The sequence below is a fragment of the Nyctereutes procyonoides genome, unplaced genomic scaffold, assembly GCF_905146905.1.
Source record: "Nyctereutes procyonoides isolate TBG_1078 unplaced genomic scaffold, NYPRO_anot_genome, whole genome shotgun sequence".
NCBI lineage: Eukaryota > Metazoa > Chordata > Mammalia > Carnivora > Canidae > Nyctereutes > Nyctereutes procyonoides.
Genome location: NW_026575133.1, coordinates 28,986,333 through 29,013,616, shown reverse-complemented (window position 1 = coordinate 29,013,616; position 27,284 = coordinate 28,986,333). Strand labels below are relative to the sequence as shown.

General features: G+C 40.5%; 1 protein-coding gene across 1 annotated transcript; it reads right to left on the bottom strand.

Annotated features, from left to right (window-relative positions):
- Positions 1-22,269: 22,269 nt before the first annotated feature.
- NPS (neuropeptide S) lies at positions 22,270-26,189 on the bottom strand. Its single transcript, XM_055345752.1, has 3 exons — positions 26,149-26,189; positions 25,366-25,447; positions 22,270-22,449 (listed from the first exon to the last, which is right to left on the bottom strand). The coding sequence occupies exons 1-3, from the start codon at positions 26,187-26,189 to the stop codon at positions 22,270-22,272; spliced, it is 303 nt and encodes a 100-aa protein (XP_055201727.1).
- Between the last annotated feature and the right edge of the window lie 1,095 nt (positions 26,190-27,284).

The following is a 27,284-nucleotide window of genomic DNA, read 5'->3' as shown; positions in this document are numbered from 1 at the left end:
CCCAGCCTAAATTGGGAGAATCTCCCTGTGATATTCATTTGTTTGGTTAATGAATGATTATAGTCAGTTCAAGAGTGAGCTAAAACCTACAATTAGTGTTGTGAAGAAAGGAGGGGAAACGTGCTGACACACGGTGGACCAAGCTTTGCATTCTGAAAACTCTGCTGCCTAAAGTCCAGAGGCCTGTACACCAGCGAGTTCATATGTTAATCAACCAAAATGCTATCTGCCGGGAGAAAAGGATCTACATAGCCTCCTTTCCTTTCATCCTTTGCCTTTTCTTTCATTCTTTCCTCCCTCCCTCCTTCCTACCCTTTCTTCCCTCCTTCCTTCCATCCTCCCTCTTCCTTTTTCTTCCCATTAGTTTTTAATTTTGCCAAACTCAAGCAAGTGTATCCATAAAAGAGTCCATTAGTCATACCCATTTCCTTATAAAAAGAGTGATCTCCCACATCACTGCCACTTTCCGCTTTCCAGACGCCACCTCTTTCAACACCTTCAGATGATTTTTTTTTATTTCACCTCCATATCTTCAAAAATAAGCTCGTAGTCTTCATTTCTCAGTTTTAGGCATTATATAGTAAAATCACAATTTTAGGAGCTCAGTCTTTGAGATTTACGTCTTTCAACTTTGTAGCCCTGTTCACAGGTGAGTCATACAGTAAGGTTGCATTTGCTCTTTTGCACAATTTTTGTTTTCCCTTGAGTTGATATTTTATCTCCCTAATTTGCCTAATTTTCATTAATCCCACCAAGAAAGCTTCATCAGGCTATAACCTCTCAAGACATTCGGACACACCAGGATTGTTATCGATTGAAACTTCCTGATGAAGCCTTTCCCAGAGCCTTCTGACTTGCCCCATTCTGGAACAGATGCCCTTGATGTTTGTGCACAACTGTCTCCTGGATCTCCCTTCCCTGTCCTACTCAGGGCTCCCTTCATTTATCTTCTGTCTGTATCACCTGTTCTTTTACCTGTGTTCCACATCCTTGGTCTATACTCTCTTCTGGTGTAAAATACATCCTGCTGTAGGGTCCCAAAACAGAACATATAAGAAGCACATTTCTGAGACTTACTTCTCTCAAAATGTCTTTATTTTCCTCTTATAATTTATTGATATATTAGTTGGGTATAGAACTCTGTGTAGGAAACCATCTTCTTTAGAATTGTAAAAATTGAACTCCTGTGGCTTTTAGCTGTTTGTAGGCATCACTGAGAAGTCTGAAGCCTTTCTGATTCTCAATCCTTTACATGTGACCTTTCTTTCTCTATTTCATTGAATCAGGATCTTTTTGTGTCCTGAATGTTCTGAAATTTGGTAGTGTGTGCCTTGGCAGGGTTTATTTACTAGTTACCATACTGCATACTTGCTGTGCTTTTTTCAAACTAGGAACTTGGGTCCTTCAGTTATGGGAAATTTTCTTAAATCATTTCATTGATCATTTTTTTCTCTTTGTTCTTTCTTTTGGGGACTATGACTATTTAAATATTGAACCTATGGAAGTGGTCTTCTAGTTCTTTTCTCTTATGTTACATTTCCTCATCATTTGGTTCTGCTTTCTCAACTTCTCTTCAAACCTTCCCATTGACTTGTGAGCTCTACTGGTGTGGGTTTTTTTTTTCCTGATATTTTTTTGTACTACTGTTGTTCCTTGAATATTCCTTTCTATAGCATCTGGTTCTTATTTTGTGGTTTCATTTTACCTTATCTCTGTAATAATATCACTGATAGTTTGGTTGTTGTTTTGGTTTGCTTTGGTATTTGATATTGTTTTCTCTTGCTATATAGTCCTACTTACTCCAAGTTGCTCTTTCTTATTTGAAACTGTGGTAACTATCCTCCATGTTCAAGGCTTCTCTTGGATGGCTCTTAATCTTTGATTTTCTGCTCCTATTAAGTAGAGGACACTGAAGAACTGACTGGAAGCTCTAATCACATACCTGGAGGTTGTCTCCCATGAGCTTTACTACTGGGTGAGCTGGCTGCTTAGTTGGGAAACCTCCCATGCTAGCATCTTTGTGTCTGTCCTTCTGGCTTGCCAAATAACCAAAGGAAGGATCTCCCAGCCTTCTGACTGGAGGTGAAGCTGTTTCTTGTAGTTGCTGATGCGAAGAGAGAGTTGAGCAAGGTTCTCAGCATCCAGGATGTCCACATGCTCCTGACCCCTAAATTTTCAGTAGGTACCCTGTGTTCAACGATGCTTGGTTTCTCCAATCCAGAGACCCTCTTCTTTATTCTTATCAAAGAATAAATTTCCAGTCTTGGACCATGCAAGATGCAAGTAAAAGGTGATCACCTAACATGGGAGAGGAAATCATGACCTGGAGGTCTGATTGTTTCTTAAACAGATTTCTAAAAACCTCCTTATTTTAGTCACCCTACTTTAATATACTTTCAGAGATACCCAGAGCCACCAATTATTAGGCGTTTTGAGAGTTATGCAGTATAAGTCAACTTGAGTCTAACTTTTTCCACTGTCAGATTAAAATTAAGTTTTCTAGGGTCTTCTAGGTCATTTTTCCTTTTCTGTCTTTTTTCCAACTTCTCAGATTTGGTTGCTATTGTTTTCTCCCTCATCCTCTTTAGCCTTGTGGGTTTATGCCTATTTTAAAAACTCCTTTGTTGTGATTTCAGTGCAGTTGCCAGAGGATATAAATGTAGACATATGTCTTCCATCTTCCATGTTTAGCTGAAAGGCCAACCGATATTTCTCTGGTAAAGGTTTTAAAAATCAATGTCACCAAAAATCACTTTCTTATGTCTACCTCAAATATCACATACTAATGTCTAACTCATTTTCTCTTGTCTCATTTTCCATGAAGATAAAAGACAGCTAATCAATGTCTTCCTTGCTTACATTGTCAAGTACTCTATTAAGACACTATCAAACATAAATGGAAGTAACCCCTTTTCACTAAGAATCATCTTAATTTCTGAGGTACCTGGATGTCTCAATTGGTTGGGCATCTGACTCTTGATTTCAGCTCAGGTGATGCTCTTAGAGTTGTGAGATCCAGCCCTGTGTTGGGCTCCATGCTGGGCATGGAGCCTGTTTAGGATTCTCTCTCTCTCTCCCTCTCCTTCTGCTCCTCTCCCACACCTCCTCAAAAAAAAAAAAGATTTTTTAAAAAAGATTTTATTTATTCATTCATGAGAGACATAGAGAGAGAGGTAAAGACACAGGCAGGGAGAAGCAGGCTCCATGCAGGGAGCCCGACGTGGGACTCGATCCCGGGTCTCCAGGATCACACCCTGGGCTGAAGGCGGCACTAAACCACTGAGCTACCTGGGCTCCCCCCCCCCAAAAGAAGAACTATCTTAATTTTTATTTTGTACTTAAATGTACCTCATGACTCATTGAGATTCCTTAAGCCTTTTTCTTGGCTCTATTTATTCCAGCTAATCATTTCTTAAAAATAAAGCAAGATATAGGTGAGTAAATAATTTATTCATTTAGTCAACAAATGGAGTGGTTATGATTTTCCAGTCACTGTGTTAAGTACAAGGATTGCAACAGAAAATAAGAAAAATATACCTTGTCCCCAAGGACTTCATATCCCGTTGCATAAACTCTAGTGGTCATTTTCTAAACCAATCACCAAAATTTAACATCTTAGTGTTCTCCTGACTGACTATTTCTCAAATGTGTTTGTGGTAACTTTAAATTCTCTTCTGAGGTTTTCATCTTCAGTGTGACAATCACAGTAACATCTCAAAAAATTTCACAAAAAAAACTAAATAATCATTTTGGATGACATTTTGCCTGGGAGATGGGATTAAATTCACTTCCTTTCAACTTGCAATGGGAACATCTCTGGTCTTCTTGGCACCTTAGTTATCTGTTATATGTGACATGGAAATGCTGCTTCACAAATCTTATCTTTCCAGATCTTAGTATGGACATAATGGAAAAGTAACAACTCATTTCCTTCTATTCTTTTATGATATGTAACTATAATTTTTTAACTCAAACATTTTACATTTCAATATATTTAGATTTGCCTGCCATTAAACATTATGCTAAAATATTTATGTATTTATAAGAACCATGTTTGGGACATGGTTATTATTAAGGACATAAAATAAAGATTGAGAATATGGTATATGAAACAAATCAACTGCAACTGCTATAGTTTTCTATCAGGCTGGAAAACTGGCATAAAACTTGCACCTAACCAGAAATAAGAGAACGATATTGAAGCTTAGAAATAAATATGCACCTATGCAGGCTTTGTGGGCATATTTAATTTAAAAATTACCTGAACATTTCCTAATCACTCCATGGAAGTGGCCACCCATGCCAAATGGGCTCACTGTTGTACATGGCAAGAACCAAGGAAAAGCCATATTTTCTGAAGCAGGTAACACTGGGTGCTTCTTCTTCTGCCTGAAACATTCTGAGTTCTCCAGAGAAATAGAACCAATAGGATATATATTGGTATAAATATATTTCTATATATATATATATATATATGGAAATTTATTATAGGAATTGGCTCACATAGTTGTGGAAGCTGAAAAGTCCCCATAATCTGCTCTCTGCAAGCTGGAGACCCAGGAAATCCAGTGGTATAATTGAGTCTGATTCAAAAGGCCTGAGAATCAGGAGCTCTGATATTTGAAGCCAGGAAACATGGACATCCTAGTTCATGAAGAGAGAGAGAATTTACCTTGCCATTACTTTTTTTTTTTTTTCCCCTATTTGGACCCTCAACAGATTGGATGGTGCCTGCCCATACTGATGAGGGCAGATTGCTTTACTCAGTCTAGTAATTCAAATGCTAATTTCTTCCAGAAATACTTTCACAGACACACCCAGAAATAACGTTTTATCACCTATCTGTGTGTCCCTGAGCCTGTCAAGATGACATAAAATTAACTATCCACACATCCTTTTTTTCCAGTAAAGGATATAATGTCTGTGCACAAGGAAGAGCTAAGAAAGACAGCTGGCCCAGGCAGATTATGGAGGTGACATTGTCACGTCTTATCACTCAGGTTACCTGTCCTATTCCAAAAAGCTGAGAGGAGGTGTTTACACATCAAGAATGACCAGTCCTGATGACCAAGTTCAGTCTACATAATATGAAAGCAACTGTGATTTAATTTTTTTTCCTACTGATTTGTCCCAACATTTTGATGTCCTGTAGACCTTACAGAAGACCTAGCTGTCTTGGAATGAAAGATGAATGGACAGTCCACCTTCTAGTGCATTCCCATGGGATGGTCTTCCCTGAATGGCTTCCTTCTAAGAATGACCCTCCACATCATTGTTTCATGGTTGTTACTCATAAATAAGGTTCATGTGTACATACATGTGGTTCACATATGAGGTTCAACAAGATATACGCCATGTTCATACAAGGAGTTTTAACTCTTGGCTGCAGCCAACTGATCCAGGGGAGGGTGCCTCTCGCTGAAGAGGTGGTGAGTTCAAGGTAGTCCCACATCCAACTCTGTGAGGAAAGCATTTCCACAGAGTGAGAGAAGATTGAAACCAACATGTAGAATGAGGAAAGCTGCCTGGACAGACCCTCACTGAGGCTCCAGCCACATTCCTTACTCAGTATCTTCGTGATACATTCCTTTATTTCTGAAGCTTGTTTGGGTCAGGTTCTTGTTCAAAAAGGGCTCTCCAAAAAAAAAAAAAAAAAAAAGGGCTCTCCGCCCATACTCCCACCGTACCCCCAGCAAATGATGTTTGGTTTTCCTCAGAAGCAGGTGTTGCTGATTACCTGTGGTTCTTCCTGCCTCCAATATGTGAAACCAAAAGTCTCGAGAGGCCTGTGTGCCTCTTTCATCGAGTGTTGCTCTTTCCGAGCACTCACTTAAAGCAATGTTTCAAATTAGAGTGAAAAACGGGAAAAGAAAGGGAAAAGAGAGTCTGCTGGGATCAAAGTTGCTTTGAAATACACAGAACACAACTCTCTGAGCTAGCAACAATGAGGAAATCTAGCTGCTGTGAGGGGTCACTCCAGCCTCAGAAGGAGGACCACTTCTTCCTCAATTTGCAAGAAAATTTCTTTTTGATGCATGGAACCAATTGACGGTGATTTGTCACATTTCTTTCTCCACTGGTTTACTTGCTTACTTACTTAGTTACTGAAATATTTCAATAAACCTCCTACTTAATGGCAGCGACTTAGAGACAGGGAATGTCTCTTCTCCTCCTTCATCTGCCCTCCCTCCCTCTTCTTTAACTCCTATGTCACAGAAGAGGTACACACAGACCCTTGTACATTCATAAATTATCAAATCTCTTCCTTCACCAAGGATCTGATTGCCATGCAATAAGTCAAATGTTTTTCCTGATGCCTGGTAATATGAAAAATTTCTTATATGATTATATCTATATCCCAAGACACCAGAATTATTATATTTCAGTGTTTTGTATTAGTGGCTTCTCCTGCATCAAATCCCTAAACCAATTACATTACAACCAAAAAATCCCCACAAAGATACCTAACACACAGCTCAGAGGGCTGTGCCCACAGTTTCACAAGGGTTAGAATTTTGGATTTGATACTCACAAAAAAATGTTGTGAGTGTCAACAGGATTGGGATTAATAATAGTGCAATATATGCTTAGTTTTCTTTGTGTAAATATTTTCTTAAACTTGAGTGCCATCCTAAAATTAAATGTGGAAAACGAAACTTATGCACATAACTTAAGCAAAGAAAATTTAACTGAAAGTAAATAGACATCCCACACAGCCACTCTACCATAAGAATCCAAAACCCTTATGATTTTTTACAATATGTAGTCTAAATTTTATAATTACTTTTCTTCTTTCCAGAAACTGAATACCTTACTATGGAGGAGAGGAGGAAGGAGGGGGGATCAAAATGAACTTTTCAAACCTATTTTTCTTAATTTTTGATGTATTTTGTTCCATCTGTCCCAGATTATTTCACCAAGCAGGAAGATTTTCTTTTCTTTCATTACATCAAATTATATTTTGGAGACTCAAGAGCTTTTAGCAACATTTTTTCAGCATAGTAAACATACCCAGATGAAGGGGTTTCCTAACAGTAAATGATTTTCCAAGCCATAGATTGAAAAAACATATATAGCTATATATGTATATCTATAACTATATATACATCTTAAAGAACTATATCTTTATATCTATATAGGTGGCATTAATCAGCAGGACCATGGCAAATGTAGCCTTATGATTTAGACTTAGAAGGAGCTCCAAGTAAAATATACCCCTTAACATGCAGAGTCCTAATGTGGAACCTTGAGTTCCCTCTTGGGCTGTGTAGCAATGGGGCCCCATGGGAAGCAAAGGGAGGGAAAAGCAGAGTGACGACTCCTGGCAGAGAGTGAAGGTGGTTAGCATCACGTCTGAACAATGGCCCGCATGACCTTCTAATGTGTTAGTGCAGTGTTTGTAGAGTGATTGAGCCATTTGGCTTGAATGACATAAAACACAATGCTCATGTAAAAATTACATGTCTTGTCATATTTCATCCTGACCCTTGTGTGTGATGTTTGAGGTGTGCTATGCAGAGCACATCTCTCCATCATGGGCAGACAGGCAAGGTCATGGACCCTGGTGTCAGGACAATAAACTGCAGTGTATCACAACATGGATAGCTAGGTCCCCCAAAAGAGAGACCTAACTGAGTTTTGATGTCAATAATGACAACAATGGTGGTGTTGAAAGCAATGGTGCCGTGTTGAGTATGATGCTGGGAGTAAAGGTGTTTTCTGAGCATCAGGCCTGGTACTGAGCTTTTATAGGTATCACCTCATTTAATCTTTATAAAATCCTGTAAAACAGTTACTGTTATCAAGGATGTTTTGCAGATTAGGGAACTATATCCTAGAGAAATAAGCAATGTGGCAGGCTGCCAGCTAGTCAATGCCAAGATGGGATTGCTAACTGAGGTCTTGATGCAGAGCCCGTGACCCTGACTGGGATTGGATGGAATCCAATACATTCCAATCCCACCCAATGGTACTCATTGATCTGAGGCCAGGAGCCCAGGGAGAGCTGCCTGCCACACTTGATTTGCAGTGACATAGCTGTTTCTATTCCATAGTTGAGGTACGGTGTACTTTAACTGTCACCTTGCAAATGTTTGTTCCCCCTACCAGATACCACGTGCTTCCCCTGAAATGGTCACCTTCAAGACATTACAAATTAAATAATGATTTAACCTGCGAAATTTCTTCTAAAATATTGGATGGACCTTTAAAATTAATTAGTTTTTAAAAGTTACTAATGAAAGTATAACATCATCTGGAATGCTGGCCCATCACAAAGTCCTTCCATGAACTGGAAACTTCCAGGACACTTGGCCAACACATTCCATGTGCTCAGTGGCAAGTTTTCATGCATACTCCCCTCAAAATCTAACACGCTAAAATCCTCTATAAATCAGAACAGTAAGACTGTGCTTATCATGAGAGCCCCCAGAGTTAGACTACTCAAAAATTATAGACTGATGATTAGCCGTTTGTCCTTGGCTTATTCCTGTGGGTCTCAGTTTAATCAACTGTAAAATGGAAATTATAGGATCTTTTCTACTATGTCAATTCAGATATTGATGTGAACTCTCTTTTAAGGAAAAAAACAGAAAAAAAAAAAAGAGAGAAGAGCCCTATCCAAAAGGAAGTCATTGGTTTTTATGGTTCTATCTACAGAATAAAACCAAAGAAAATTTAAAATCTCTTCCTCCTCTTCCTGCTCTTCTGTTATATCACCCTTTTTCATGTTCATTGGCAGGAGTTTATAACAGAAGATGCCACTGCCTTTATTGTTCTTCACCACTCCCAATTTGCACACGGCAGACATTTAGTGCACATTTGAGAGAGAGCATAATTCAGAGCCTTCTCATACCCATTCTGGCTCTGGGAGTGTTTTAGCATTCACTCTGAAGCTGAGGGAAGTTCTCCCACCTAAGAAGAGGATAACTTTATATTAATTTTGCTTGTTGAAAGCTTTATGTAATACTTCTAGTGAAACAGCACCCTAAGGCAGGTTCCTCGGGCAAATGAAATGCTATGACCAAGTTATTAGAGAACATCAAAGTTATTTAGTAGAAACCAAGACCTGGGAGGAAGGGCTGACATCTGACTTCAGCAGAAATGAAAAACAATGGCCCTCCTGTTCAGGCGTCCAAGCCACAGACGTGCACACGGTGGGATAGAAGTGCTTGTGGGCAAGCTGCAGAAAACTCAGCTCAAATCTGTTGAAATAAAAGAGAATTTTATTGGTTCACATTGAAGGATGGGCTGGGGTAGATGTGTCTTCAGGCATGAGGGACTCCAGGGCCCCAGCCCTTGCCTTCAGAGCCTGGCCTCTGGCCTCTGCCCAGGTCCCTGTATCACTCAGGATCATGCAAAGTCTTCCCTCATCATGGAAAGATGCTAACGGCGCCGTCCTCACAGCTCCAAGGCCATGGAAGGAAAAGAATTGTCCCTCCAGGCAAGTTCAACAAAGTTCTGCATTTTATGTGCTGATTCCTGAAACCATTCCTGTGGAGGGGAACTAAGTGGCCTGACTGGCCACCTCTGGACCTGGAGCCCAGCCTCACTGGGACCACAGGGCCCAGCATACGAGACTGGGAGTCCCCAGAGTACAATCCTCTGTTACCATTATCAGAAGAGGCAATGGATACTGAGTGATGACAAACCGCCAATATCCACCACACACCTGGAGACAGCTTAAGGACCTTGTGACTGTGTTGCTTCACGACATCCCCTTGATTTCTGGAAATGACGTCCAAATTCTGGACTTTGTGGTTAAAGATTAGGCCTCTCCTGTCCCCAAGGAAGAGCCCATTTTATCAGCTCTGTCGCTACCCACATCCCCAGCATTCTCAAATGTCATCTCTTGAACACTGAAGGAAACTGCCAATAAAAAGAACTTAAAAAAATGCTATTTTTAGCTGCAGAGATGTACGCTCCCACCACAGGATAGCATTTATGTTATCATGACCCTGGTCTGAAAAGTTTGGGTGGGGATTTGCATTAAGCCAGGGCCTGGAGCTATGCTGAATAAGGATTCGTGACCCACACGTGGTGGTCAAGTGGGCTTCCCTATGTGAGCCTTAAGGTCTGCACCAAAGATTTGTTCTAACTTTTGAGCTCTGAGAAGCAAAATTCTAGTTCTTTTCCTATTTCTAGTAATCAGTGATCCATTGCACTCTGCTACCTAATCAAGAAAATGTGGCAGGGAGAATGCCTGGCATTTGTGTCTGGTTTTTAAAACCTCTTTTTAGCAGATGAGATGCTAAGATTGAAGTCTCATTGCTTCAATTGTGGACAAACAGCAGCCCAAATTAAAAGTCTGGGTTAGGTCTCCAAAACCTAACAGAAGACGGAGAACATTGAGCCAAGATGCTCAGGGCTAGAAAGAACACAATTTAAACTGTGTCACAGATGAGGAAACTGAGCACAAGAGGTGCAATTGCCTGGTCAAGGATCTGCAGCTAATTTGATGAAAAAACAAGGTGAAAAAGGCAACGCACGGCCTATCTGGGAGAGCACTGTAAGCACTCACACGGAGAAACCGTTCAGTCAATGGAAACAGGACTTGGAGTCAGGCACAGCTGGCTGCAGCCTTGGCTCCTCTGTGTTCTCACTGGCACTGGTGACCTTGGGGAATTTAATTAATCACTCTATGCCACATTGAGATAATACTAGTGATGTCATCGTTCTGTTGTGAGGATTAAGAGATAACTTATGCTAAATGCCTGACAAAAGATTTGCCATCACAAGCCCTCAAAACGCATGATTGTTCTGAAATTTTATTTTTTAAAAAGAAAAAGAGAGAGAGAGAATAAATATCCCAAAGCAGTCATGTTTGGAAGTCAAACAAACCAGGGAATTTTCTCCTCATTCTTAGAGGGGAGGAAGAACAAAAGATAAAAAGCGAAGGAAGATCGCAGAATGAGATTAAAATAGGTCTGGTTGGCCTAAATAAAAATAAAGAAAGAAACAGTATTGTTGCAGAAATTGAAAATGTTCTCAAAGCTGCAATGAACAGAATCGATCCTATAGAAACTGGCTTAACATTCAGGACAGGAATCCAAAGTCACAGCATCGCGGAGAAAGAGGAAGGAACTGAAGAATAACAGAGAAAATGATTGTACTGGACCCGAGATAGGAGCCTCCCGGGTTCTGGGCTGCTTACCTCAGGGCCCCTGGGCAGCCTCAGCCAGAGGTGCTGCCCTCAGCCAGGGCGGACAGGCTGGATCAGCAGGCAGGACACAGGCCTGATCCCGGGCCCACCCTCAGTCACTGCTCCCAGTGCCACCAGGCAATGCCACCGGGTCTGTGTCTGCAGGGAACCCACCAAGACCAGAAGCTCCTGCTCCTCCCACCGCCCCCACCGGGGAACCACGGTGGCAACACGGCCTGGGAGTGTGGAGGGGTGAGCGCCCTGCTGGGCAAACGTCCATGAAAAGAAGCAAGTAGACAAATTTGACCAAAGGCTCAGTAGACACAAAACTTGCACCTCCACCCCCTCTCCAACGACCTGCTGCAAGGCCCAGCAGCTCATGTCGCCACAGATGCCAACTGTTTTCTGATGCCTCAGTGGTCAGCTCCTGGTGTGCACAACCTTGCATTTGCTTTTCCTCCGTCTTTGTCTCACCTCCGTTTTGCTTTCATCCTTGCTGTCTCAGGATGGCACTCCAAACAAGGGGTTGCCGTGAAGTTTTGCCCTTATTCTGTGTCCTGGAAAATCTGGACTAAGACAGTGATCAAAATGGGATTGGCATTGGAGACAAGGTGGATACTGGGTTCTACGAGCTGGAGAATGAGCGAGAAGAATTGAACAACATAAAAATGTCAGAAAAGAGAATTTTTGAAGAAGCACCATAACCCAGAAAATTGATAGGGAATGATAAATACTGAGATTTATCCTGGCAATACTACTGAACTTTAAAGAAACTAAAATAATCTTACCAATATTCAAAAAGAAATAGGTAACTTACCAGAAAAAAAAAATGACTGGCTGGGACTTACCAAAAACAGGATTCTAGGAGAAAATGGAACAATCAAATGTCTATAAAATTTTGACAGAAAAAAAAGTGCTAACCTCAGAACACTATACCCAACAAACTGTTATTTATGAGAAGTCAGCAGAAGGACATTCTCAATATGCAAAGAGGATTGAAATACCTTTATGAAAATACACTTGAGGATATAATCTAACTCAGCAAGAGATGAGGTCCTAGATCAAAGATTTAAACAAAACCTTAAAATCTTTTATTATCTTGGAATGGGAACATTTTCTTTCCTGTAACCCAATAGCCAGAAACTGTGAAGGAGAAAAATGAAAGATATTTGCAAGCTAAAAAAACAAATAAAACAAAAATGTAATTACGAAATATGACAAAAATGCTTAATATCCTATTACATAAGGAAGTTTCAACGTCAGTAAGAAAAGAAATCCAACTGGAGAATGGGCCAAATACATGATAAGGCGATTCGTAAAAGAATTCCAAATACCTGAGTGTGTAGAGAGACAGACAGACAGATGATATATAAATGTTTATCCTTACCAGTAATGGAAAAACAAAAAGTGTGAGTTTAAACCATGTAACAATGCTTTTTACCTATTGTATCAACAAAATTGAAGAAGACGGGCAATGTCCAATGTTCCTACAATGGTATAAATGTTCTGGAGGGCAATTTATCAATATATGTGGAAATTTCAAATGTGTGTATCTCTTGACCAGCTTTCCCGCTTCTAGCAATTTATCATTATGAGGCAATTGGCCAAATGTATAGAAGAATGAATTGTAGCATTTTTCCCCATTAACACAATATTGAACGATCTAAATGTCCATTAATAGGAAATGAGATGGTTTAGCTAATTGTGATATATGCACACAATTGAATACCATAGAGACGTTAAGCACAATGGTATAGTTTAACATTCACAGACGTGGAAAGCTCTCCATGCATTCTGTGGAATTAAAAAAGACAGATTTCGGAATAAGAACTGTGTGATCGCATTTATATAAAAATGTGTGTGCACATTCGCATTCACATCACACAGGCATCTGAAAATGCTGAGGGGTTACCTACAGCAGTGAGCTTAGGATTCTATTTTTAGCTCATTTGTCCTTTTTCTAAAGTTTCTAAATGTCTAATTTTTTGATTTATAGTAAGATGAAATAAAATGTCTTTACTTAACAGGAACACTTGAGGCACACCTGGGTGGCTCAGTCAGCGAAGCGTCTAAGTCTTCGTTTTGGGCACGGGTCGTGATCTCCGGGTCCTGAGATCGAACCCTGCGTCAGGCTCCGGGATCAGCAAGGAGTCTGCTTGTCCCTTTCCCTCTACTCTTCCCTGTCCCCGACCCACCCACCCACCCCCAATAAATAAATTAAAAATCTTAAAAAAGGAAAAGTTTATGCCAATAGATTTTTACTTTCAATCAGTAATGTAGAATTCCTGTGAAGTTTTTCTTGATACTTTCCACCTTGGTGTTATCAGGGTTGTCGGAATGAATAGACCACCCGAATGAGAACAAGCAGGCTGTTCCTTTGGAGCTTCTATATCAAGGGAGTCAGCCCCGTCATTTGCATTTGGCAGAGACTCCCAGGGAAGCAGAGGAGCAGGGAAGCTTTAGAAGGGGGAAAGGGAGGCTTCGGTGAGCCCTAATTGGAGGCAGTTGGCCTGGGGAAGCTAGAGGTGGAGTACCTAAAGCAGGGCATCCTTTGTAACTGGTTTGGGAGCATATTTGGCTTTCTCCGCTGGCTTTGCATTGAAAATAGGGGGGAAATAGAGAAACTAGAGGTTGTTGATCGAGTCTTGATTATTCTGGGCCAATTCCTGCAAGATCAGCTTCCTGGGCTGGTTGCTGCAGAGGATGCATCATCATATACGGTTCTCCCAATGTACTTCAATAAATATACTAAATTTGGCCACACTATTTCCTTTTTTTTTTCTAAGATTTTATTTATTTATTCATGAGAGACACAGAGAGAGAGGCAGAGACACAGGCAGAGGGAGAAACAGGCTCTCTGCGGGGAGCCCGATTCGGAACTCGATCCTGGGACCCTGGGATCACTACCTGAGCCAAAGGCAGATGCTCAACCACTGAGCCACCCAGATGTCTCTGGCCACACTATTTCTAAGGAACATAGGAAATTTTCCCTGGACTCAGTCCTACCAGCATCTATATTATCTTGGTAATATATTTGGAATAATAGCCAATCTATTTTTCCATCATTGACAAATTATAGCTGTTCCAATGCTTCACTGATTTAATTTGTAAGGTGAGTTATACACCCAGTTTTTTTTTAAAGGTTTATTTATTTATTCGGGAGGAAGAAGGTCAGAAGGAGAGTCTCAGACTCTGCACGCTGAGCATGGAGCCCAGTGTGAGCCTTGATCTCATGACCCTGAGATCACGACCTGAGCTGAAACCAAGAGTCAGGCACTCGACAGACTGAGCCACCCGGGTGCCCCTACACCCAATTTCTATCCATTGTTAAAATGGGATGTTCGTCCTTGTGCCGTAGCAGCCTGCCATTTACGGACTATTCACAAGATAGAGCACTGCGTTAGGTGCGTCACGTGTACTAGTTCACTTATCTCTTACTACAACAACTCTCTTGAGATGTCACTGTGGGTTCCATTTTACAGATAAAGAAACTGAGGCTTCGAGGAGTCCGGGATCCTGTGCACAGTCATAGCTTATTGAGTGGAATGCTTTTGGGCTCACGTATGTCTCAATCCAAAGCCTGTGTTCATGAATCTCAAGCAGCATGAGACACCCCGGAACTGATTGACTTGGCCACACGACTGGGTTACCAAAGCCCAGAGCAGACCGGTGGGGAGGATGCAATGCACCAATATTGAGCTGCAGCTCTTGCTTCTCAAAGGCTATATAAAAAACTTAACCCATAATTCTTTTATGTACCTGGAGGGTTTCCATCGTGGTGGCAGGAAGCAGGATCCTAGCTAATGTCATCCTTTGGCAGTGACTATAATTCAGCTTGATAATTACTAACCTGCTTGCCCAAGGATGCGAGAAGTCCCATCACGGACAGGAGGACGAGAGTTACAAACCTCCTGCAAGCTGTTTTCTCCAGCAAAACTTCTAACACTTTTACTGTTGTGGACGATTTCTCCGTCATTTATAGCAAGGTTACTTTACAATGTTATGTCCCTGTTTACCAAGCACGTAGGCAGCTCCTTCATAATTTTAAAATTTTCTATTTGAACTGGATCCAGTCATTTTGTAATTGCTCCTTGGTTCTCTCCCTTGGGAACACACTTCCCCATGGGAAACATATCCTGGAAATTTCAAATACATCTTCATTTTCATTCACTGGATCCTTTTTCCTTTTTTATTTACTTATTCACCATAATGTCTCCCCAAACTCCAGCTGTAGGAGTTTATCTTAACCAGCATGCGCCATACAAAATGCCTGAAATCTCCCAGGAAATGGCATCCCTCTTAAGTCTAATGGTCAGATACTGATACCGGGAGAAGTGCTCCTTCCTCTGGAGCAAGGCCACTCGGGTTTGCAGCTTGGCTCTACTGCTCCCAAGTTGTGTGACCTTGGGCAGGCCTATTATTACACCTGATGTCTTGTCTGTGAAATGGGGTTAAGAAGAGCACTTACATCAGAGCTGTTTTACTGTATTTATTTTTAAAGTTGTTATGAGAATCTAATGAGCTTATACATGTAAACTCTTCATTCCCTGCCTGGCAAATAGTAGGACTCCAATAACATATTTACTGTGTGCTTAAACTTTAAAATGAATCTAAGTCTTTGTCCCAAGGTTGTTCCATAGGACACAAGTGTGTGGGTCAGCCAGCCACATGAGGGGAGAAGAAGCTTGGCTGAGGTGCATAAATGTGTGGATAAAGCACCTCACAGACACTTCCTTCCAGACATTGTCCACATTTAGTCAGTCACGTTTGACTCCTCCTTCTTAGGGCTCCAGTCTAGAGATAGATGGTTAGCTCCCATAGCCAGGGTAGACAGCCATAACTTCTACAGTGGTCATACTCCTATGATCTCCACCTCCTGGTGTTCACACTCTTGTATAAACCCATCCCCGTGAGTGTGGACAGGACCTGTGGCTTACTTTCAGCCAGTAGAGTACAGCAAAGGTGATGGGATGTCAACTTCATGATTACGTTACATAACATTACAATGTGACTTTTCTGGAAGATTCTCCCCCTGGCTAACTTTGATGAAGCTGGAAGTCATGGTGGATAGCCCACCTGGTAAAGAATTGATGGCAGTCTCTAAAAACTGAGGGTGGTCTCCCTCCAACAGCCAGCGAGAATTTGAGGTACTCAGGTCCACAGTCACAAAGAACTGAATTCTACCAACAATTGCATGAGCATGAAAGTGGATCCTTCCCTGGTTGAGCTTTGAAACTTGGCCACAGTCCCAGGTGACACTTGGATTACAGTCTTGTAAGGCTCTGAATCAGGGGACCCAGATAAGGTATATCTGCACTCCTGACCCTCAGAACATAACAGATGTGTGTTGTTTCCAGTCACTAAGTTTCTGGTAATTTTTTATGTAGCAATAGGAAAAAAATACATTGGGGCACTTGGGGGGCTCAGTTGGTTAAGCATCTGCCTTCGGCTCAGGTCATGATCCTGGGGTCCTGGGATTGAGTCTTGCATTGGGCTCCCTGCTCAGTGGGGAGTCGGCTTCTCCCTCTCCCTCAGTCCCTGCTTGTGTGCTCTCTCTCTCTCTCTTGCTCTCTCACTCTGTCTCTCAAATAAATAAAATCTTTAAAAAGAAGAAAGAAAGAAAGAAAGAAAGAAAGAAAGAAAGAAAGAAAGAAAGAAAACAAATACACTGTATTAGCGTTCTCCAAAGAAACAGAGCAATAGGATATAAAAGGAGAAGGAGAGAAAGAGAGACAGAGAGAGACAGAGAGAAAGAGAGTAACAGAGAGAGGGATTATAAGAGATAAGCCAGTTATAAGCAACTGGCTCATGCAATAGTCTGGATTCAGGAAAGCCAGTAACACAGTCCCAGTCTGGGTCTGAATGCCTGAGAGCAGGAGGGCTCATAGTGTAAGTTCTAGTCTATCTGAGTCTGAGAGCAGAAGACTTGATATCCCAGCTCAAAGACAGTGAGGGATGGAAGGAGGGATGCAGGGAGGGAGAGAGAGAGAGAGAGAGAGAGAGAGAGAGAATTCTTTTCTTACTCAACCTTGTATTCTATTCAGGGTTTCAACAGATTTGATGAAGCTCATCTACTACAGGGAGGGCAATTTGCTTTACTTAGTCCAAGGATTCAAATGCTAATCTCATCTAGAAACATGTTCATAGACACTCCCAGAAGTAAAGTTTAGCCAAGTGTCTAGGCACCCCATGGCCCAGTCAAGTCGGCACACAAAATTAACAATTACATATACCTTTCTCTGATTTCTTTTTTCCTTTTCTTCCCTTCATTGCCTGACATTATCCTCTGGGCAATGTAAACCTGCCATTTACCAGGTATTTGACCTTGATCCTCCATGAGAAAGATCCCTGGATCAGCCTAAACTTGAGTGTCCTTGTCTATATACGGGAATAACAATACCCCAGTGTCTTCCCAAGGGCTATGGAGGGTCTAAATGGGATAGTTTATGGAAAGCACTTGCCACAAAACCCCAAACCTGGTAAGTGGGAGCTTGCTTATTACTGTGAAGGAATCTGCTTGTAACCACACATTGAGTTTCACTTAGTAAAGATCTCTCTTTTTTTTAATAAATTTATTTTTATTGGTGTTCAATTTGCCAACATATAGAATAACACCCAGTGCTCATCCCATCAAGTGCCCCCTTCAGTGCCTGTCACCCAGTCACCCCCACCTGCCGCCCACCTCCCTTTCTACCACCCCTTGTTCATTTCCCAGAGTTAGGAGTCTCTCATGAAAGATCTCTTTAGATTTGATTTTTTGCAAGTTTGCCTCATCTAGAGCTTTAGCAGTTGATGGGCAGAGGTCAGCCGGGAAGGTGTCAGCCAAAAGGCTGAGGCTCAGTGTCAACACCACACCATGGAAAGCAGAGCTCAGGAACAGAAGGCTCAGCAGCTGGACAATGTCTGCAGGACTTGATGTGGGTCTTTGTTATCCCACGGAGAGGCATCTTGCACCTGTACGGCTGGATCTACCATAGTTTGTGCTCCAGGAGAGAGATCCTGCCAGCTGCCTCACTTTTTTGTAGGGCAAGCAGGAGAATAGATTTGTTAGCTGGGGAGGAACAGACTGAACTGGAGTGTCAGCTGCTCAGGAAAGCTTCATACCCCAGAAGGGGGGTTGTTGGAAGTGGGCACAGCACTCATGAAAAGGAGGAGGTGGGGTCCACACAGTCAATCCCAGGAAGCTCAGAGTTGCTGTCAGGCCACCCAGAAAATATTCTTGCCTGCATGGACAGAAAGTAAAGCAATAATTTCCCATTGACAGTGAAACCCACCTCTACTTTAACACGTGAGTTCACATGAATATTAGCAGAGAGAAATGAGTCCAGAGGGGAGGGGCAGAGAGCAGCCACCTGGACCTTTCCTTTTTGCTGTTATTGTCTGATGGGTGAAAAAGAGTTGAGAATGTTGATTGTAGAATTCAGAGTTTGTGTCAAATTGCTGTATTCTGGGTCTTACTCTATGTGGAAAATGAAATCTAATTGTTTTCAGATTTTCTTTCCCTAAAGTATTGCTCCTTCCTGGGAATGCTCAAAAAAGAATGAGGCTAAAGTGTTTGGAGTGGGGATTTTGTAGCAGACATCCTTATTTGGTTTTTAATGTTTCTGCATTAGAAATAAATTGCCAGGAGAAATAAAATGAGATGAGCATCCCAAAATTCATGTGTGTGAGTTGAAATCTTAATTCTTGAATTTCTTTCCTTGGGTTTTCTACACACAAAGTCACCTACCCATTCATCCCTCCCTGCTTCTGTGGAAGTCTCTGTAAATGTTTGTAAGAACAAAATTCTCTTCACTCTTACATAAAAGAGAATCCAGTGGAATTTCAGCTTCAAGACAAGTTTTGGTTGATGGGAGGGGAATCTGATCTCTCATCAAGATTCTTTCAGTACCTCGGAGAGTGACAGAGCTCTCTTCCCAGGATCCTGGCCCAAACCACAGGCTTCAGCTCACAGCGTAATTATTTCCCAGGGTAGAATTGTGAAACAGGCAGGGAAGGAAGGGAATCTGAGTTCCTGGATGTCAATCACAGAAGGAATTATTGCTGCTATTATCGAGATCTACTAGGTATGCATTTTATTTCCCATGCTTACAAATTAACGAAGGCTAAAAGATATATTTGATAATGTCATTTCTCTGCTCAAAACTCTTGAGTGGCTTCCCATGTCATTCAGAGGAAAAGCAAAAGTTCTGACAAGACCCTGCATAAATCCCCTACTTGTCTGGTTCCAGCCTTTCCATCCTTTCCTTGATCGCTCCACTGTAGAAATTTTGAGATTCTTACTACTCATTCTCAGCAACACCTTCCCTGACAACTGTATCTGAAATCACACTGACACCCCTACCCCTCCATCTTCCTTCTCCCTGTTCCTGCTGTTTGTCCTTATCACTTATCACCATCTAACAAAACTATCATCTTCTTTTCCCCAACTCCCCTCCCACTTCAATAGAAGATCCTCAAGAGCAGGAATTTGGTTTGTTTTCTTAATGATTACATTCCCATTGCCTAGAACACTCTCCCTGAAATGTACTAGGTACTCAATAAATATTTGTCAAGTGAATGAATCTATAAATGATTAAGCAAATAAACAATACTAAAAGGACAGTGGTACCAGCCTTATTTCACAGATGTTGAAACTTGGGCTCAGAAAGATTCGGGCAAGGTTGTGCAACTGAGTAATGCTGGCACTGGGACCCAAGCAGCTCCATGTGGCATCCTGCCTGCCCAGTCCTGCTTCATGTACACCTTCTCCACATCAGCATCCTCCCCCCAGGTGCCCATGAACCTCAAGAGTTGTTTTCCTTCACCTTCAAAAAAATCTCTCCAAGTGAAAAATGAAACTTAAACAGGTTAAGGTGCAGTTGACCAAAACTAACTAACAATGTTACTCATCCCTTCGGATATGTGCCTTCTGAGGGCTTCCAAAGCCTTGCCTGAGGCAGCTGGCTCTAACGGTGAGATTCAGACCTCCCTCAACACCTCCAGGTGACAAGGGAAAGAGCAAAGGGTCATTAACATCTTGTGACCAGCTCATCTGCACTTTTCATCTTTTAAGGCCATTCTCCATGCAGCCTTGGGAGCATACTGCCTGAGCAGAAACTGGTGTCCGGGATTGCATACAGTCCCCTGGCCACCTGGTTTCTACACTGGTTTGGGATTCGCTTCCTCAAGGTTGACATGATGAGCCTTTGGTCACTTCTCTAATGACACAGTCCAAACAGGACTTGGAAGTACTTTTCATCTTTACACTTATTCCTAAAACCCTAGCAAGAGGTACAATTCTGCATCAGAAAGTAAACTTCCCCACTGCCAGCTTTTACTCTGCTATGGTTTTTAGAGTGCCACTACTTTTTCATAGGCCTTTTCCCCCCTGAGGTTAGAATGATATTTTAGATCCAGAAATGGGAAAAGAATTTTTCCAATTATGTATTTAGTGTTTTATTACTCCAACCAATTCATATAAATGCAAATAGAAAATCAGGAAGATTCCTTTGCAACAATAAACTCTTCCCTACACAAGATGCCCAATCAACACCACACTTAACATGAGCACATTAATGCAGTAACTATTTTTCAACTTTGCAGGAGTGAATAACACCTATTGGGCTAGCTAATTAGCCTCCCTGCCTATAATGCCAGGCAGATTTAAAAAAAAAAAAAACTAGATTCCTTGACAGTCTACTGCTCAATTTTCCAGTTTATTGGAAGCACTTTCTATCTCACCTATTAGGCCTCATGGTACTACAGAGCCTTTGAGCAGACAGGACTTTACTAACAGATAAACTCCTTCACTGCATTTCCAGATACTCTGAAAGAAGTTCAGTCATAGAAGGTAGGGAGGGTGGAGCTACCACTGACCAGCTGTTTAGATTTCTAAAATTGTCCCCAGAGGAACAAAGGTCAGGATCATGGGAATAGAAAGCAAAAGGACACGAGGGTCTCTAGTCCATTTTAAAGTGCATGAGGACTTTTTCACCTCATCTGTGCCTATACACATAGATTGAAGTGGAAAACACAATGATTTTCTCAGTCAGAACACCCTTTAGTGTGTGCAACACACACATGCAGAATCAGACATGCATGTACACATTTATTAAAGTTAGGCCTTTGAAGAAATAACACATCAACCAATGTATTATCCTTTTAAAAGAAGTAATGTCAGGAGGCACCTAGGTGGCTCAGTTAGTTAAGCATCCAACTCTTGATCTCAGCTCAGGTCTTGATCTCAGGGTCATGGGTTCAAGCCACACTGGGCATGGAGCCTACTTAAAAAAGAAGAGGAAGAAGAAGAAGGAGGAGGAGGGGAAGGAGGAGGAGGAGGAAGAAGAGGAGGAGGAGAAATGTCAGAAGTTTCAGTGGAAGGAGAGTCCAGGTCTTTCCTGGAGAGGGAAGGAGTGGTGTGTTCATCAGCACAGTTTGGGGGAACTGGCTCACAAAGGACTCTCCCACCCCACAGGGCAACCAACAGTCTCTCTGTTGCAATTATTGTTACTAGCAGTGCTTCTATGTTTTAAGGTAAAAGGAAATAACAAACTTCCAAGGCAAAACAAAAATCCATGTCCAAGTATATTTGTTGGAAGGAACAGCAAGCGTTACTCCCAGAGGGTGCAGGTGATGTTTGTTTCTGGTATCAATCAATTGATTAAGGAAAATACGGTGGTAGCATGAACCTTAACTTTGGTTAATCTCACAAGACTCTCTTTGAAATTAAAAAAGCACATACGAAAAGAATTGGCCCTGCTGAGTCATCTCAGAAAGTCATATTTAAAAGAAAAAGAAATCAGAATTATGATATTACGGTATTACAGTCAGGAAAGTAATCATACCATTGTCATTACAGTAAAAATGCTCATACTTTCTAGCCAATTTAAGATCAAAGCAAATGTGTCCATCCTTAGCCAGGGAAGTTGCTAACTGATCACATAAATAGTTTATTCTCTTGCAAGGGAAGTTTGAGGCAGGTTTACATTTTTTTAAACTCAATTTACTCCGTACTAGCTCAGAGAGAAATGATATTTAAGAATTGAGAGCACACCAATACTTAATGATAAAGATATAACTGACTTTTAGCACATTAGTCACACTCTACAAAGTTTGAGATTAATTCCCAGAGTCCTTTGCACACTTATTCATGATTTTGCTCTTCGAAAGGAAGTTTTTTTCATCCCTGTGCCAACTCCATTGCGAAAGGACCTTTTCATAAACGTCTTCTTGAAAATTGGCTTTAGAAAATCTAGTCCCTCGCTTCTGTCCATCCTGGTTGGGCAGGTGTTCAGCAGGATGAGAAAATAATCAGATTTTCCAGACACCTGGCAATTCAGATGGGGGACGAGGGAGAGAATACAACTTTAGGGTTAAAAACTTATTTCAACAGTAACAATTTTCAAAACCTTAAGGCTATAAATTCAATGTCTCCAAACTTTCAAGGGGGAAATTTTACGAGAACACAACATATGCTTTATCTAAATACAAAATATTATTCGGAGCCATCTACTCTCCTGTCTAATTTTTATGCTACTTATGTAAATGCTATTATTTGGGATTTGCATCGTACCCATACATAGTTATCTTGTTGCTATTACTTTATAAAGAATCTTTCAAGTGGCACTAATTAGTCCTGGGAAGTTTTTAAAAATTTACTAAGAAAAAACAACCCATGATAACCAAGCTTCAGGTTTCAGTTGGAAACAATTTTTCTTCTGGGATTTGTCGTGGGCCATTTACCAAGATTCTCCACAAAGCTATCTTGCTTCTTGAACAATAGCATCTTCATCTTTTGACTTTGGTTCAGTTCCTCATCAGTGGTTTAAAGGCCCAGATAGTGGAGGGGGTACTTAGTCTTGAAAGAAGCACATGTCTGGAATCTTAAGAGCTCAATCTGGCCATCTAGAATGTGCAGTTCAACCCCGTACTTTCCAGATGAAGAAACCAAGTAAAGAGCAGAGGGGCATGTCCCAAGAAATGGGCCTGACACAGATATCAAGTAAGAATTTTCAACACTTGTCCTATGTCCCCTCCTCTGTGGTTTCAGAGGAAGTACAATGCTGATGAGTTACAATTCCAAGTTTCATCAATAAATGGACCAAAGATTTATCAATGATCTTTGTGGTAAATCCTTAATGTGCATCATCTCATTTTATCCTCTCAGAAAGCTCTATGGATGAAGTGATATTATCATTTCCTCAGTTTTAAATTGAGAAATTAAATGGCTTGTAGATGAAGAAGGGATTTGAGTGGAAGCACCTGACTCCAATCCATTTCTCAACACATGAGAGCAGTAAGAGGAAAAGGAGGCTGGCAGGTCTTAATTGTAAAGAAACATATTACAAAGTAAAAAAAAAAATTACACATTTTCCTTTCCTGGGGCAGGAACACAGGCGTGGTTTCAGGTTACTTTGGAAGTTGAAAGGGGGACAGAATGAAAAAAAATGTTCTCTAGGATGCTTCACCCATGCCTGGGTAGGTTACTGAAGGTTCCAGTAGTCAGAGCACCCAGGTAAATCATTCCCGCTGGCCTCTGGGAAAATCATGAGCATTTTTTTTTTTTTTTGGACCTGGGAACAGTCAGAGGGAATTTCAGAAATATTGGTCATGGGAAACCAATCAAAACTCTTATTTGAATGCCCACAATGTCTTTTTCCTTGTGTTAATGGAGGAAATCTAAGCATAATATAATGCCATCTATTTTAAATCCCCAGCAAGGAGGGCCTATGAGTCATTTCAGGAAGGGAAGCATTCCAGTTCTTTCCAGAAATACTCGTGAGGCCACCATTGTATTGCAAAAGAAATGCATCATTTCTGATTATAAGATCCTGGAAACATCCCTAAAAAGATACCGATGTACTTCGCTGATCATTGAAGGGAGTCCTTGCCAGAGCTGACTTGTAAACAGTATATTTGCCTAATTGATGTACTTTACGAAGTTAACAACAAATACTACAAGAGCCTATACATCGTTTGTCTGTGTAATTACTCACCTTAAACAGTCAAATTGATACCTTTGCTACATGATGGAGTTATAATGAGAATGAAATTGTCACATGCAAAAATAGAAATATGGAAAATGCATGGAAAGAAGAAACATCTCATTTATGGGTAAGCCGATTTGTAAGTACATTAGAAGAAAGTACATTCTTAATTAAAAAAAAAAAGAAGAAGAAGAAGAAGCCGCATACAAATGCCTCTCTTTCAACAGAAATGTCATGAATAAACCTTCGGGAAAAGAACAGAAAGTAATTAGGAAGACACTTGAGAAAATATACCAATTTATGGGTTGTGACTCATCAATTTGATCAATATGGTTGATGTCTTATAGAATCAATGACTCAATTAGTGTTGAATGCTCATAGGACTAAATCAGGAAAAAAGAAGCTAACTTAAGTAAACAAGAAAAAGAAAAATGACAGATGCAAAGATTAGTAAGAAGACCAATAATATAAACAGCTAGATCATTATGTTTGGACATATATCTATTATTTAGGATTTGTGTAGCATCTCATTATCCAAAAAATAGTTTCATGAATTACATTGATTCAGTAATTGCAGTATGCCAGGTTAAGTCTCAGTGAATACAAAATGTTATCAGGGACCACAAATATTTTAAAATATTTTAAACAAAGTATTGACATTAAAACACCTGAAATATCATATAAAAATAGCATAAAAAATTCCAAAGAAAGATGTTCATTTTCTGAATATTCTGAACAGTTCAATGATTAACATTAGAATCTCAATCAATATTCTTGAATAAACACAGGAATTAATATTTTATGTGATGTTTCATCAATATATGTCATTTTATCTATATTCTGTATCTGAAAAGTTAGCATTTTTAAAAAAATGGTAAATTCACTATTTTAAAAAATTGATCTATTGTATTTGTAATATGGTTTCAATGGTTTATGTTCACTTTGATCATGAATGCACATATGTGGAATAACTAAATTGTCATGGGCAAAACTATGCACATTTTACTTCAAAATGAATGCTTTTCCATGCAGGAGCCAACTTCTAAATATTTAAAAACAAATTTTAACAAGTCTAGCATTATTTTTGTCACATAAATGCTTCTCTTTACTAATTTTATGACTGCTTATATTTTTTTTCATTGAAAGCTCTAATAATAGGAGAAATTACTCTCTGTCACATATTTCTTGAGATTATTTTGAACATAAACACAAATAAGCCATCTAGTAAAACATCAAAAATACAGGCAAAACTCTTACCTTAGAAGGTGAAACTGGATAACACCAGATCACATGCATTGTAGGACTCAGCAGAAGTAGAATGAGGCTGAATTTTAATGAGCTATAGGGTAGGGGGAAAAAAACCCTAAGATTAGTTTCATTTAGGCAAGTATAAATAAAAAAAATATGTAAATTCAACAGTTTTCTTTGTGGAAAAAGATAGTCTTTTACCTAATCATTTTGGATTTTCCAAAATCTCTGCAGATCAGTGGTTTTCTTGCCAAATTCCTCACACTTACTGTCAGATCCTCCTTGGGTGACCCTTTTATACCAGGAAAGTTCAGAAGTAAAAATGTCATCACGTCTCATCATATGTGACTAATTGGCTCTTTTTTTGTTCTTGTTAAGTTGGAAAAGGACAAAAACACACAGGCATTGTCATTGAGCCATCAAGGATTGACTTCATTTAAAGTTTGCCATTAAAAATGTCCTTCAGAAACATTGTCTTCTAAACTGCGTCATTGTGACATAGACAGCTAGAGGTCTCAAAAGAAACCACAAGCTTGTCCCACTTAGGGTTTAACGCTTAAGAAGGATGACATTATTTTGAATGTCCTAGCATCATGTTTCAGAAACTAACACAAAATCCTTACAAGAAAAAAGAACATCTACCCTCACAATGGGCATGGATTGTTTTCCACAATGGATTTCCCTCCTTTAGGACTTCTGAGGTGAAAGCAGGGAAACAAATATCATGTCCCTTTGTCACTGGTCACTCCAATAAAAGAAGGGCACTACGTTTACCCCTTTCCTTGTGCATACCCAGAGTCCAGGCCCTGAGCTCTAGAAGAGCTGCCTACCATCGCCTCCTTTTTCTCTCCAGGGCATAGAATTTCTCTGGGAAGCCTTCACTGTCCTTGCAGACCAATGGGCATCCACATTAATAAATTGATTCAGAAGCGCTAAGTGTGAACAGATGTTGCTGAGGCTTACAATGGAGAAATACATCAAGGGAGGTGCTTTCTGCTTGGATAACTAGTGTTTCTGAGATGGAGCCAACATTTTTTGAATACAAAGCAACCAAGGGAAATCCTTGCTTCCTCAAGATCAGCACCTTTTGGAGGACAAACTGCCCTGTGTCTGGGACATTTGCTACCTATTTGTCAGTACTACGTCCCCTTCTTTAGGGAACTGATGCTCAGTATGATTCTCATGTAGTTGTTGATCATATATAGTGACCCCTTGCCTACCACAAGGAAAAGCAGGTGATCCAGATTCTCAAGAGAACAAAGATCACAGGGAATACTGCCAAGTTGAGGACCTGGGCATATAATCCAACAAATTTATCAGTCTTTTTGGGGGATATCACATGAAGGTTGGGAGATAAAGAGTTTTAAGAACACCAAAAACTGAACGTACACATTTCCTTTTGTTGTCTTTTTAAACCCAGCTAAAATAAACGCATAAGAACAAAAAGAATGGAAGAGAAGATGATCGCGAGTGTTTTGTTGAGAGATGAGCAATTGTCTAAGTAGATCTGAGAAAAATTCTTATCAAGATACTTTAGTAACAGATCCTCAACAGTCTTAAGTATTCATGGAACCAGTTGCTTTTGGATGTGATGAAGGTGCACTAGTAAGAAGAGATCAGCTAGAAGTTTGAGACTTAATTCAATCCCGCATCACCTCTCCACTTCCCATGTCTAGACAACTTCTGCTCCAGCAGAGGATTATAGATCTATTTTATGTAAATGGTAAAACAGAATGCTTCCTGACTGAGGGAATCAGGTCTAGTGGTGTTACAGGGTTACTTGTCTGAAACCAAAGGTTGAACAAGTACTATAATCAGTGCTGAGACCCATGTGGTCTCATCCTTGGCACAGCTCCCACACACTGTTAGGTCTTTACCCTCAGGACAAGTGAATGGAAGACCTTCTCTGGATAATCTTCCCAGCTCAA

Excerpts from the sequence above, each read along its gene's own strand:
- NPS (XM_055345752.1), bottom strand. The coding sequence starts at position 26,189 with ATGGTAGGCAGCTCTTCTAGAGCTCAGGGCCTGGACTCTGG. Across the intron at positions 25,448-26,148 it reads GCTCAGGGCCTGGACTCTGG|CTCATTAAAATTCAGCCTCA; the intron begins GTATGCACAAGG and ends CCTACCCTATAG. Across the intron at positions 22,450-25,365 it reads ATCCAGTTTCACCTTCTAAG|GTGTCTGGAAAATCTGATTA; the intron begins GTAAGAGTTTTG and ends CTGAATTGCCAG.